The following is a 15036-nucleotide window of genomic DNA, read 5'->3' as shown; positions in this document are numbered from 1 at the left end:
TTCCTTCTTTAACTATTTTAATTATTTTTTTCAGTCATTTCTGACTGTGTTAAATGGCACAGAGATCTCTGCAAAACATTGCAGGGTACTTTCTTTTCTTTTGCTGAGAGAATTAACCATTTATAAGATTTTTCTACATTTTAGACAATGTATGCATATGTGATTCTTTTCTCTTGTGCCATTGTTACTTTTCCTTTAAAGTGTTTGATCAGATAGACATCCAATAGATCAATCTAATTGATTACCATTGTTGATGTGTTCATGTGTGTGTTGATTCCTTCAGTGAACTCTAAGAGGTTTATAAGGCAAGAATTCCCTCCACAAAAGCCATGCTGGTGCTTCACAAGACCATGCATTTGTAGGTGTCTGTTCCTTATTATAATTCCTGCTGGTTTGCTCAGAACAAACTATGGGCACATAGATCTCTTCTCAGAATGATTTGGGGAAATTGGTGTCACATTTGTGACCCTCCAATCTTCAGGCTTAAAGGTAGTTTTAAGCAAGAGATTACATCCTACTTTTATTAACTGAGATTTCATTTATATTTCATTCCCTTAGAACTCTTAAATTGCAATTTGTGACTTTAATTAGAGTTCATTTATCTTTTTGATTTCTAGCCTCCTCAGCCATCACTTCAGTTGCTGAAAGTTCCTTTGCAGCTCCCCAGATAAAGGATTATTCCTCGCATAGAAACTGCTGAAGTTTCTTTCATTGTGAGCATTGATGTAAAGGAGTCATGTGGCTTTTCTGCCATGGCCTTTTTTTTTTTTTCTGCATTTTCTCTTTTAATAATTTGATCATCAGCTGGGCTACAGACTCTGTTTTTTTTTTTGAAGGGCGTCTTCTTATTTATAACCTCTTTAACCTTGCTACATTCATTTGCCTTTCATTCTCAAGTATTACATGGTAGTAAAACAGTTTCATTTGCTAAACACTGCACATTCCTTCTCTTTGATAGTTTTCAACATCATTAAGATTCAGTAAATTGCTTTAAAAGAGTTACAAATTGTATAAAAGAGAAAGTGTTTCTAAGCACCTTTGAAATACCCTCTGACACACTGTAAGGTCAAAGCTACAGGCTAGTAATGTTGCGGGCTGCGTATGTATAGGGAAGTGTAAAAAGCTTATCATCTGGAATTTGTTGGCAAGTCGCAGGGCTGAGGAGCTAGATCCTCAGATTCAAGGGTTACTCCAGACAAGGCTGTTTACTGATCAGTGTTTGTACAAACAATAATATACCTACCTTTTAATTTTATTTTATTATATACCTTCTTTAAAAAACAAACACAAAAACTCATTTTTCTTCTTGTTACGTATTTTTCTCGCTCAGAGGTAGCTACAAACTACTGAGTGGGAATCCCGTGCAGTGCTGTGGACCATGTATTGGTGATAATAAGTTGGAGTGGGCAGCACTGGCAGAGCGGGGAGCTTTCCAGGGGTGCCCATCAGCAGCAATGCCTTAGGGGGTTCTGCTCACTTCCCACTCCACTTTCACACTCCTGTTCCTCACTCTGGGTTTTTTTCCTCCAATCTGTAGATGACAATCTACATCATCTTAATGTCGTGATCCTATTTAACATAGGTATTCCAGTCTTTTCAGGTGCACAAGGTTTTCCTTTCCCATAATGCTTCTGCTAGCCCTGTTCTGTACCTGCTCCTGTTTGGAGCCTTGGCAGCTGGGTTGTTGAAATGGCCAAAGTTCCTCAGAGGGGAAAGGTCTGCATTACCAGAAAGCCAAAAATGAGGGAGAAAAACTCGAAAGCAAAAAACTCATCTCTGATCAGACAGTTTTTAAGTAGGAGCATTTTCCCTGGCTTAAAAGTTACTTATTTTGCAAGTTAGGTCCAATAAGATTTGGAATAACACTGATATGAATGTGAAACTATTGCTTATGTGCCTGTTGCCTAGAAACAGACCTCTGGTTCTCCAGCCTTTGTGTTTTGGCTGTTGTCAAGTTTCTAGATCTGCTGTGTTTCCACTAGTTTCAATGCTTGAAATGCCATCTGAATGTCTGTCAAGTATGAAGCATTAACAGCTGCAATGATTGCAGGACTGCTGCACATGTAGCGACGTGCATGTCCTACCACCAATGTAGAGGATAGATTGCAGCAGTTGATTGACTTGCTGATTTTCTGGATTTCCCCTCTTAATCTGATTGTTTCCAGTAAAGGAGTAAGGAATCTGAAATGCAATTGGAATGAATACAGGTTTCTCTGGTACCAGTAGAAAACTACTATACTGTACGGAATTCCTGATTTAAAATCATCTTTTGTTACTATGTTAGAAGTCTTTCTGTTGTCACAGAAATACAGAGTGTAAGTCAAAGCTGTATCTGCAGATATCCACCCTGTTTGCATCAGGGCTAGTATGTACTAGCAACAAAAACTTTTTATGTGCCTAATGCTTTAAATTGAAATGGGTGTCAACTAAGATAGAAGATATTCCTCTATACTAACATGAAATCCGTAGGGTTTACCTGTGGTGATCTAAGTGTTGTTTTCAGTTTTCTCACTATGTGTTTTACAGTTGCTTTACCCTTGTTTTTATTATTTGTTTGTTTGTTTATTTATTGTTCTTTGGGAAGTTAAAATTATTAGGACTAAAAAACCCCTAAAATTTTCAGATGAAAATATTAAAATGTTTTTATAACATTAGAGTACGTGAGCATTCACACCTTTATTACAGCTAGAATCTGTGTCCAGTTATATATGTGATGTGGCTGATGACATGTATTATAACTAGAAGAGAAATTATTAAAAGTAGGTTCTTATTGTAGGGAAAAAAGATTGGGACTACGCTGATTGCTATATTATAAAACAAATATTTTATAAAGATTGACTTGTTTGTTTGTTTCAGTCCTCACAAAAAAAAAAAAAGAAAAAGCAAGCAGGCTACCACATCTATTCCCTCTGAAACAGTGATGATATACTAGAAAAAAAATTGATTCTCACTACAGCTATTTCCAAGTAATTATGTCCCAGAAACACCAATTAGTCCTTTTCCTCCCTTTTCTCAGGTCAGTTCTGTTGTATTCCCCCTTCAAGTCTCCATCAATTCTGTGTTTCTAAATTTTTAATTTTATTTTCTGTCTGTTCTGCCTTCCCTGTGGATTCTTAGATGCTACAACCTTCTCTTCCAAGACTGGAAGGTGAAGGTGCAGAGCGGTCCCTTGGAAGCTAAGTGTTACTAGGAGGCAGAGGAGGAATTTTGTTTGTTTGTTTGTTTTCCTTCTCTCTCCTTCTCCTACTGGAATCAGCTCCTGAGGTCGGATGAGAGATCTACCTAGTCATCTTTGTTTATTAATTTATTTTTTTCACCAAATACTTTTTTTCCCAAAGGCAAAACAACAAAACAAAATCTTACTTAATTGTAAATGTATACATATATAAAGCATATACAATAAAATTCTTTGTTTACAAAAGGTGAAATAAAAGCTTCTATTTCCAGTAAACTCTATATGACATTTTGTGTCATTACATTGTACAGACCTGTAATTCTCAAGTCAAATCTGCTGCTGTTTCTTATTGAACAAAACCTGTGAGGATAAGTAAACAAAACATGGCAAAAGTGAATGTATCTTTATGAACTTTTAGATTTCTTGGAAAAAAGGTGATGACTTTAAACTCTACTTCCACACTATGAGTTCTTCTAAGCCAAGTAGAGTTGGGTTAACCCAGTTTTGCTGAATGAAATATTCTAAGAAAAATACTGCAGCTGCAACATCTTTATCATTTACCACAGGTAAGAGATATTGGCCCTTGGCTATATTCCCAATTTCTGAAATTACATTCTGCCTACTTAAATTGTTCTATAAAAAACAATAGTCATGTCCTGTTTCAAAGTTTGTAGAAGACTCATGTGTTATACGGTGACAACTACACTTCAATTGCTGGTAAAGCAATGTGCGTATGATGTATACAAGCATGAAGCATATTAGTAAAGTGTATTAATAGTTAAGATATTAATAGCTGATAAAGGTTGCAAAGTCAATTACTCAAATGTTAGAAAATACAGGGACTAGAGTGTGACCTATATTGGACCGCTTTATGGCATGGTTTTGTCAGTATCCTTGTCCTCAGTAGAGTTGCAAAGCGCTCTTTCTGTTGCTGCTGTTCAATATGTATCATGATGGTAGTAACTGATTTTGTAAGTTTTTGTGAACTGAAGTATGGAAGTGTAAAGCATGACCAGTTTTATAGGTGGTGGATACGAAAGCAAATTAGCACAGAGCAGGACTATAAACTTTGCCAGTGTAAGAGCATGCAGATTGTTTTGTTATGCTCTCGTATCCCCTCCTACTTGTAAGGTAGCTTTTCCTTCTCAGTGGTTTAAATTTCCTTAGACTCCTGAACAGGTATTGCTGTGCTGGAGTGGAATAGGTGCTGCAGTCACAGGGACATCAGTACTCTGCAAGTTCTCTTGCTTTTGTGACAGCATGTCTGCTGACAATCACCTTCCAGTCTAAATTTAGTTTGCTTCTTTAAAGCACTGGTTCCTAGTTTTGTTTTGTAGCTAATCTTTCTTGGTCCACCTGGATTTTTGTGCTTTTCTTCTCACTTCTTCTGAGGGAAGCATCATGTACCCAGTACTTGCAGCCATTGCACTGATTGCAAACTATAGATACGGATAGTCAACCACCAATTTGCTGAAAAATTATATACTACAATGCAGTTAGAAGACTAGATATTTCACTCAGCCAAGTTTCTTAATCACTTTATTTGTTGTTTGTAGACTTTTGGAGTAGTTTTCATTCAAAAAATATTGGGATTTTTCTTTTCTTCATGGGCAGGTAGACAAGGTAAGGTTAAACTCACAATTTAACTGAAAGTTTTGTCCTTCAAAGAGAAGTGCTATTTGTAGAAAATAATGCTGTTGCAGTTCTTCCTTACAGTTATAGCAAAACTATTCAGATCTCCAGTGTAATTGAAATGGAGCATGATGAGATGGATTAATGAATAGGCAGCATGTGAATAGACACTGACAGATGCAGTTTCTAAGTGATTATCTACCCCCTGCCTGTGGATGTACAGAGTGAATGTTGTGTACGTGTGGACTTTCAGAATAGCAGTTGATACAGGCAACTTAGAAGCATTCTGGCTACTTGAATTTTATCAAATAAGCAGGGCTTTTGCACCTTCAGTGCACCAAAATTTGGGGGTATGTTATGAAATCCCTTCTCTCTTGATTTAAACTTAAAATTTCAAAAAGCACTGTGCTTACAATATGATATGCAAACAATACTTATCCATTTGACCTAAAAATATTCCTAAAAAAAATATAAAATTAATAATTTTCTCCTTCTCTTCTTCCTTACAGTATGTTTAAATATTTTATATAATGCAGAGGAGAAGATGGAGCTTTTTTCTCAGTAGTAGATAGGAAGAAGCTGGTTGTCAGATGGTTGAGATTCAATAGTTATGCAATGCTTGGTAATTTAGGATTTCTTTGAGTAATCTCATTTTTTTAACCTGTTTTATTTTTTGATTTGTTTATTCATCTGTTTAAAAAAACACTAGTGAAGTACTTCACATGGTTAAAGTTTGATTCCACAGCCTGTGTGTTATTTCACTGCATATAAGGTTCAATTGACTTCCAGGAGTATGTCATTGCTCAGCTGACTTTTTGGCAATGTGAGCTAGAAAGCAATCAGAGTGGACCCTTAGAAGATGCCATGAAACAAAACTGCCCTTCAAGGTAGTTTTATCTTATCATATCTAGATGACAAGCTAAACTTAGAAATCTGTCTCTAAAAATCATTATTGCTCTAGCTTTAGCACTCCTGTTGAAAACTGAGTGCTTTTTCAAGACACATAGTACTTCCATTTTTGGTAGGATAATAGTTTTCATACTTTTTTGGACAATTACAGTTGAGTTGGCTGAATTGTGGAAACACAGTTAACGTATTCATATATTTTTAAATGCTTATAGTATCATTGCTTTTATTTTTTTTCCATAAAATGGTAGCTTGAGAGACTTGTCTTTTTGGAATTAATGACCATGAATTATTTTATTTTATTTTTAACCAAGATAAAATTTGATTAAACTGAAGGAAATTTGGAGGCACTTACATTTTTCAGAGAGCTACTCATTCCTACTTGGTCCAAGAAAATGAGTAATAGAATCACTATGTTGCTTCTCCATCTACGGGATAGTCAGAGTTAGTAGTAATTTCTATAAATCTCTGATGAGTGTGATGGTTATACAGATTCAAAGACCTTTCTGTCTGTGGTCATAAAAACTACTGATGTCATGCAAAAAGAATGCATCCTCTCCCTTAATTTCTCTTTCTCTCCTTTTTTTTTTTTTTTCCTTCAGAAAAATTTAGGCTTGCTGGAGATTTTTTCATCCTGAAATAAAAATATAAAACTAGATTTGCAATGAACATTTTTTCCTAATTCAGAAGCTTAAGCTCAGTTCTACTCAATACAACACTTCTCTTCAGTGTAAAGAAAAGCTGTGGGAATCTTGTAGATGAACTAAAAATTAAACTATTTTTTCTCATTTAGCATCTAGTTGGTGCTAAACCCTCTTATCCTTCTTGCCATCTCCCTCCTTTCTGTCAAATGTTTATCAATTCTTTGTTTTATTTGAGAATGCAGACCTAGAATAGGTATAAAACAAACAGAAAATAATCCTCTTCACCTTCCAATAATGTGGCATAGAGATTTCTTAAGTCAAATGTGATCTGTTTGGGTTTAATAACTCTTTCTGTTTTCTTTTCTTCCTCAAATTTAACCTACAGCCAACACACACCAACTTCTAAAGTACTGACAAGCTCAGCTTTTGTCTGCATGCTGTGAAAAAATAACCTCTTTTATTCTGTTCTGAACCTTCCAAAGCGTAGTTTCATTTGATGCCATCTTGTATTAGAAGAGAAGAATGAATAATCATTTTTCATTCATCTCATTGCTACTCATGATTTTGAAGACTTGTATCTTGCTCTGCATGCTGAACAAGTGTAGCATATTTAACTGTTTCTTGCACAGAACTTGTTCTGTACTTTGAATCATCTTTCTTTCCTTTTTTCATTTTTTTCAGCACTGTTATATCTCTTTTTGAAATGGGAAGGAGAGAGCTGCAAATGATATTTGTTGTACTGTTTCTCATGGGTTAATAAAAAATATAATTTATACTGATGCTCTGTCTTCCCTTCCTGGTATTGTCTAACATTCATTTTACTTCTTTAAACTAATATATTTGATGTTTTCACGGTATTATTATACTTTTTCCAGGATATTTTTTCAGAATTTTATCAGTTCAGAGTTCATACATTTAGGAGTATATTGAACAGTAAGGACCCCAGGGAGGATTCTTGTAGGATTCAAGCTAATTTTAATAATTTGTAGTTTCCCCCTATTCTTACTGGAACCGTTGTTTTAGAGATCATATTAAGTATCACACCCTCTTCATGTTGTGGTCCTGCTGGTGTGTTAAGTGAAAAGCCTTATCACTATTATATTTCAGTTATTTGATCCATGAGTTCCTTTAGTAACCTTTGAGGGAATGTCATCTCATCCTGAAAATTTGTTTATGTCCATTTTGAAAGTCTTTTATCTTAACCTCTTGCTCTCTAGATGTGTTCCTTGGTGTGTTCTTAAACACAAGGCTTGTGATATAGATATTTTGCTTTTTCCTTTCCTGGTGCACTTCCTGTAAGCCTCCAGAGTGGTGAAGGCAAATATTTTACAGTTTGCCTTTTTGCAGTTTAGTCGTCCTAGCTTTTAGGCATTGGCTCTTCAGTTCTTTCTGGACCTGCTTAGAGTAACTCTTTGGTAGCAAGTTAGAACTTTATCTAGCACAGAGCTAAAGAACAAATTAAGAGTTTCCTGAAATCCCTCAACATCACTGTTCTTTGAAATAAAGCATTTCAGGTGTAGGCAGTTTGACTCTGCCATTAGTACATCATAGTACAGGTAGTGTAATCAGGGTATTTTTAAACATCTACCACTACTACCCTCTCAACGAGCACCACTTACTACCATATTGTCTTCTCCACTGGGGATAGATGCAGCCTTGTTTCAACTACAAAGCTAGGATCCTTCTTATAACAGCATTATAACAGTTACAGTTGCCTTCTCAGATATTTATTTTCTTTTTCCTATATTGACTTGAATACATAATTTCGGACAAACATTGACTTGGAGTGAAAAAAGATATGTGACAGGAATTTTTTTTAGAGCTTGAGTTACCCATGACAGAGTGCTAATATGCTCTCCTAATGTGCTAATGTTCTGCACTGTCACAGAATATCTGTGAGATGATGGTTAGTTAGCACTGACAGCTCTAAAAAGCACTCTTCTTCTTTCTGTCCTCAGGTAGAACTTATTATCTGCATATTTAATTTGACTGAGAAAATGTTTATGACTTACATGTTTGTCAGAGTGAAGAAAAATGTATTAAAACACCTCATTCATGTTAATATTGTACATATTACTCTTTAAAATTATTGAATGAGCTGCTGTAGAATTTGGAACGTTAAGAAATGATATAATGTATATATGAACCATTTAGCTTTAATTATGATTATGTCTGTGTGTTTCTCAGGGTAATTTTAATTCAACAATTTTAAGGTAATATAAAGTGCACACATGAAATATAGCTTTTTAGGAAGAGACTTACTATTGAGTAGTCTAAAGGAATCTACAAATGAGAATAACTAGCATGATATTCTGCCAAAATAAGTCTTTAATTTTTTCTTAGAAGTGTATCTTTCCCTCTCCTCCTCAAATCAGAAACAGTTTTGTAGTGAGAAAAGTTGGTATCAGTGAATGAAAAATGGAAGCAGCAATGCACTTTAGACATTTGGCTTACAAAACATTAGTTTAACTAATGGAGAAACATAGGTTAAGTAGTCAGGGTGATGAAAGATTTATTGAACTTACCATCTGAAAAGATTAATTGAATACATTCAGAAGGTCTGCTAGTTTTTGAACAAATTCGAGTGAAAAGGCTTCACCTTCATGTATCCATGACAATATCACCATATTAAAACAAACAAACAAACAAAAAGAAGAATCTAGATTCCCTATTTTCCTTGAGTCTAGCAAAGGCCATCTGCTAATATGATCCAAAAGCCATTCTTGTGAGCATTTATATGAAGAAATACTGTATCTGAGGTAAAGATGCTGCTAAACTAAATTGGGAGCCCAGAAGATTAAATTTTGGTGGCCTAAAAAAGGTTGAGGAAAGACTATTTTCCATCCCTTCCCTGCCATTCAGAACGATTTGTGTTATAACGTTGTGTGTGATGCTGTCTAGGGGTGCTCGGTAGCTAAGGCTTTGCTTTTCTAATGGAGGGATCACAAATGGAAAATTATTGCCCTTTTTTAACTCTGAGTTTCAGATATTGGAGTTGGGTGTTGGCTCTGGGGCATGCTGTACATAGCAGACATCTAATGTGTACGGCTAGCTGCTTCATCTCTTTTCTCTACAAGAAAGCAAAAGGGAGAAAGCAGTTGTGGCCTGGCTTCTGCATTTGCAAAAGTGTATAAGCTGCCAAGTGCCTTGCTTCTGACAGGGTTAATGAACTGCAGGGTACTGGGGGGAGCAGGATGGTCGGTGCTTGGGCTGCCCACACAGAGCGCCTGGCAGGCTCTGCTTCACACGATGGCCATGAGATTGCAATTTGAATTGGAGATGAACTAGCCCCGTCATAAACTGCCTTCTCTTCTTGGCTCGATTCCTCATGTGCATTCCTTGTCCCACACCCTCACTTGATGATTGATCTAAGTTTTTAACTCAGCCTCGAAATGCCTGTGCCTCCTCCACTCAGAGCCAGGCTTAATCTTCCTTTTATGGTTGGAGTTCACGTGGGCTTTATCATTATATTTTTCTTGTAACCTTTCCACAAAGAGAGATTTTTGTTCTACTGTAAGGTCTTATGTTGTTATTCTAATTGCTGCAGCTGATTTGATAATATCCAAGGTTCAGGGTCATACACTGCTAAAGCTTATTGCAGAAATGTAATGGCAAAGACAGTGTTCGTTCCAGTTCTAACAGCCTTTTGACAATAGATCTCCCTCATTATATTCTGTATTTGCAATTATCTTCCCTGTTCTCCTCTTACTTCTATTTGTTGGCTTATAGGGCACTCTTTATTGCCATGTAAGTTCATTGTATGATGAGAACTTTTTTGAAATTGCATAATTTATTATGTAATTATGAAGATTACATGCTCCTCAATAATAGCATGATGGTTAGTTAAAATAAAAACTTGAGCCAAACTTTCTTTGATAGTTTTGGGAAGCTACTTTTGTGATCCATCTGGCCTGCCCAGAACATTAAGTTATCATTGATCCATCACTGAGGAAAAAGACACTGCAGACAGTTGCATTCTAGTGGTTAGCACATAACTTTGAAATTTTCTACTGTAAAGAAATAGTTTATTTGCAGTTCCTTTTGTGGAGTTAAAGTAGGTATAAATTAGCACTGTTCTAGAGTCATATTTGAGATCATTTTATATGAAGTAGAGCAGTATTCCCAACATTATACTTTTAAAAAATATTTTATTTGCCCCAACCACTTATGTAAGATGTAAGATATCATATGTAGGAAGAAGGATTCTTGACAAACTAAACCACGAGTTACATTTGTCTATCATTAACAACTGCTGTCTGGCTGAAGTCATATGTATGTGCTTGAGGAGTTGATTATATTCTTGTATGTCTCCAGGAATCCGTAAAGACCGCAGAGGCGGGCGAATGATGAAACAAAAACGTCAAAGAGAAGAACAGGATTCCAGGAATGGAGAGGCTTCTTCTACAGAGCTGAGAGCTCCCACCCTTTGGACAAGTCCACTTGTGGTTAAACACAACAAGAAGAACAGTCCGGCCCTGTCCCTGACAGCGGAGCAGATGGTCAGTGCCTTGCTGGAAGCTGAGCCACCCATAGTTTATTCCGAGTATGACCCTAATAGACCTTTCAATGAAGCCTCTATGATGACCCTGTTGACCAACCTTGCAGACAGAGAATTAGTGCACATGATCAACTGGGCAAAAAGAGTTCCAGGTAAGGAAAGACAGCCCCAGTGGACTGTAAATGCCTTAATTTGACAAATCATTTGAAAATCTACTATCTACCATTTTCCAATCTCCACATAAGATTTTAATTTCCTAATTTCACACAAACTGCATAAAAATAAATATATAAGTGCATAAAAGTATTATAAATTTGACGTTATCTTTGTTGGTAGATAACTATTTGGCAACAAAAGTGACTTTTAAAGGAAGATTTATTCAAAAAAAGTCTATTTGTTGCAAACTGTAGAATGTGGTACAGTTTGGGGGATGCAAGTCCTTTTTTTCAGATGACAGACAGTAAAAGTCAAGTTTAGTAACAGATCAGAAAAGCGTAATCTAAACAATTTTATCTAATCTACCTGTGTTCGCTATTTTGATCCCTCTTGCTCAGATGTGTGTAATCAATACCATAAAATCATCTCTATTGATTCTGTAAATATCAGTATCTAGTAGTTATTTATTTTAATTGCCAGATTTATTGTTTTCAAAACATTCAATCTTCCTTGTGTTTCTAGTCTGAAAACTGAGAGAACAGCAGTTTTTTTTTTTTTAAATGAAAAAAAAGTTTTCCCACTGAAACTAAATATTTTTATTGCAATCATTTTGGTGTGTCATGGTTGTTTACTTTTAACCTTCTTTTGTAGAAGGGAATTTTGGCGTTGAGGAACTATGGTACATTTTTGGTTGACCATAAGTTACGTGTATGCTCATTATCTATTCTTTCATGCAGTTTAATTAATGTCAATGAAATGAGAAACTGTTTAATAATTAGCTTAAGTTCACCGTTTTTAAAGTTTTAAGTAATAACATGTTTGTCTGAATGCTAATGCTATCCTTAGAGCAAGTTTCCTCTTTGGGGAAGATCCTGTGCTTAGACCAACCTGATTAATTTAAATATAAGTTGTTTTAAGTAAAATCTGTGAGCTGTTTTTAACCTGGATTATTTCATTGACCCCAAACCAGAATACTTCTCTACTTTTCCAGTTAGATAGCTGGTCTAAAAGAGCCAACTGAGGTTTCCTTCCACAAACCTCACTTTTTCATCGTTCCTAGATTTCATAACTGCTACAAACCAAATTATAAAGCAGATATGCTGGACTAAATGATCTACAAGTCATTTTTTGGTCACAGAATTTGTCTGCCATGACTGAAAATCAAAGTTGGGAAAAGATTCAATAACTTATGTGAAATGGTCTAGTTATCTCTGATCTACTACTTATGGAATTAAAGGAACACATTGCATTATGCTACCACAGTTGATATAGCTGGTGTCTATCCAAGCAATATGACTGAGGCATGAAGAGATTTTAAAAAGTCTCTGAAGTTCACCAAAACTGAAAGTCAGTCAGAGCCTAGTGAAGATTATGTTATTAATGTTGTTTTGTGGCCAAAAAAAAGCATTAAGTCTCCAGGGCTACTTGTCATAAATTAATGTGTAAATATTAATTAAAAATATATTGTACATCCTGTAATTTTAGCTTCCTAATAATAACAGTATATGTGGTAATTCAGACCTTGTAATTCTTTGGAATTCTGATCTCTTAAATAAGCATTTGTTTCATGAAAATTATGTAGCTGTTTTATGAAGGGATGTGAGAGAACTCTATCACAGCTTTCACAGCTTTACTGTTATGGAGTGCATTACCTCAACAGCATTTCCTAGGTTGTGCCATTTTCCTGTCCGTCTTTAAAATCTGGCAAGGCTCTTGCTGGTAAATCAATAACCCATAAAATCTGAGTCTTTTCCAGTCCTCATGGGTTCCCTTTTTACCAGTTTTCACATGTCACTTTGTGGGCTCCAGCTATGATCAATGAGAACCTCTGAGTGTTTTATTTCTCATCATATCTTGTAAGAAATCACGTGAGAATTTTATCCTTCACAAAGCTGCAGTGGTATGAATGTATGAAAAGAAAGAAGGCTTGATCCAAAATCTGTTCAAGTCAAGAGCAATTTTTCCTGTTAATTTAACACTTTGGATCATGCCTTCACAATACCCTTTAAAAATAAGTATATATCTATAGAGATTAAATCTATTTATAATCAAAAGAGGTAAATTCAAATGACTTCTCTACTGATTTTACACATACTTAATCTAATTCTCTTAAAGTCTAATAATTTACACCCAACATGAATATGCTACATTCTTAATTCATTATGTTGTCTAAATCTATTCAATCTGGAAACATTTGTATCCTATGACAGTTGATTTGGATAGTTAATGTAATTAATCAAAACGTGTTTACATACCTAGTGACTGTGTTAGGGAACTATTCTTTATTTTTAGTTAAGCTACTTGTGAAATCTCCATGAAACTGCTTGTCATGGAGTGATTACATCTGGTAAAGATAAAAAAAAAAGTTTGGTTTACTAAACATATCTTTATTTCCAAAACAATCTTCTTAAATTTGATAAACAAATGCATAAGGTTATCACGTATTTGTGTATATTCTATTTTACTTCTAAATAAATATTCCTGTCAAGTGCCAAATACCTCTTAAGAAGAAAATGAGAAAAATTACCTCTGTACGCACGTGAGTAAATACTCTAACAGGTGAAGTTTGGAATAAAACAGGTGAACCTGGGTCAAAAAATCCTTTCCCAGCCACAGTTCGATCTGTTAGGCTCTGTATGAAAAAACATGCAAATTAAAGTCCTAAAATGACAAAGACAATAATATGAATAATTTGGGGATGCTAAAAGATTGTGTTAGCTCAATACCCATCTGGCAAGGGTCATGGCTTGGATTACTATATGTGTGCCCAAAAGCAGAGCTTAAAGTGTTTTAGGGGAAAAAAAAAAAAAAAAAAAAAAAAAAAGAGGCCCAATAGAGACCCAAACTAGGTTCTCTACAAGGTAGCAATTTTTGGCCTGACTTTAAATCTTTTCTTAAATTTGTCACTTGGTCCTAGCAAGGTCCAATACCCTTAGCAACTATTTAATCTTTATCACCTTTAGAAGTTCTTTAGCAATATTGAATCTTAGAAATACTGATTGTTTTTCAAAGGCAGAGCCTTTATTTAGACTGTTTGCCTAAGTTTTCTTCTGCAGGAACATACTAGCAATAACTGTCATCTAAGAGAAATGTGTCAGGTAGTATATATCATATTTTTACTTCTGCTGTGTGTTGCTTTTGAATACTGATATATTGCTAAGAGTTATACAATGCTGCTTTTTAGAGAGTATTTTATATACTTTATGCATAAACAAATAGGAATTTAAAAACTGCTTTTTCTGTTATTTGAAGAATTTTGTAAAACATTCTGGGATTCAACTCAATTATTTTCTCTGCTATTTTACTAAGGTTTAAAGCTTCAGACTCTAGGATGAAAACTTTCCTTTTTTTTTTCTAAAGACCAGTTATGCTTTTTACCAGTAGAAAGGCAGTTATAGGAAATGACCTTACCTGTCTGCACCTCTCAGAATATTGCAAATTCACTTACATAAATGCAGGCACTTAGCTAAGGGCTAGGAAGAAATAAAGTGAGTATAGGTGACCGGACTGAGAGTAATTTGAGAAGTTGACATTAAAGAGTAGAAATGCAATGAAGGTGCAACTTACAATTAAGGACTTCCAGAGTTTTTTCAGAGGTTATCTTGCTGGGTATGATGTAAGCAGCATGTCAAAGCATTTAGTAAAGTCCTTGTTTGTGTCAGCCAGTGTTTCTGCTGGTGGAGGAAAAAACAGCTAGCCAGAAGATGAACTGGTTTAGAAGGAAATCTATTTTACAAAAAGGAATAGTGAAAATAAATTTGTGATGGGCTGCCTAATATAATAGAGGCAGAGTTTGGTAGTATTGGTAGTAGAGCCCTGAGGAAGACAGTCTCTAAGTTGAGGTGAATTCTCTGCAGGCATGCCCTGATTGGGAAGTCCTGACAGCTGATCTAGGTTTGTTTTTTTTTTTTTTTTTTTACATTACATTAATTTGAACTTTTGACTCCATGTTGATAAGCTTTTCTAAGATGGGTCTGCAATCTTGGTAATGTTAACAAATTGCTAGGGAATTGCCAGCAGCTTCT

The 15036-nt window shown here is 35.2% G+C and overlaps 1 protein-coding gene across 1 annotated transcript in view; it reads left to right on the top strand.

Annotated features, from left to right (window-relative positions):
* ESR1 (estrogen receptor 1) overlaps positions 1 to 15036 on the top strand; it is a 110115-nt gene that overhangs the window by 53026 nt on the left and 42053 nt on the right. Inside the window, exon 4 of the mRNA XM_010215716.2 lies at positions 10672 to 11007. Coding sequence (XP_010214018.2) covers positions 10672 to 11007 — 336 coding nt within the window. The remainder of the gene's footprint in view (positions 1 to 10671; positions 11008 to 15036) is intronic.

Source organism: Tinamus guttatus, unplaced genomic scaffold, assembly GCF_059628265.1.
Source record: "Tinamus guttatus ecotype Peru unplaced genomic scaffold, ASM5962826v1 Tinamus_guttatus_pri_ptg000716l, whole genome shotgun sequence".
Classification (NCBI taxonomy): Eukaryota; Metazoa; Chordata; class Aves; order Tinamiformes; family Tinamidae; genus Tinamus; species Tinamus guttatus.
Note: the sequence above shows the minus strand (reverse complement) of the source record. Positions and strands in the feature narration are given on the sequence as shown.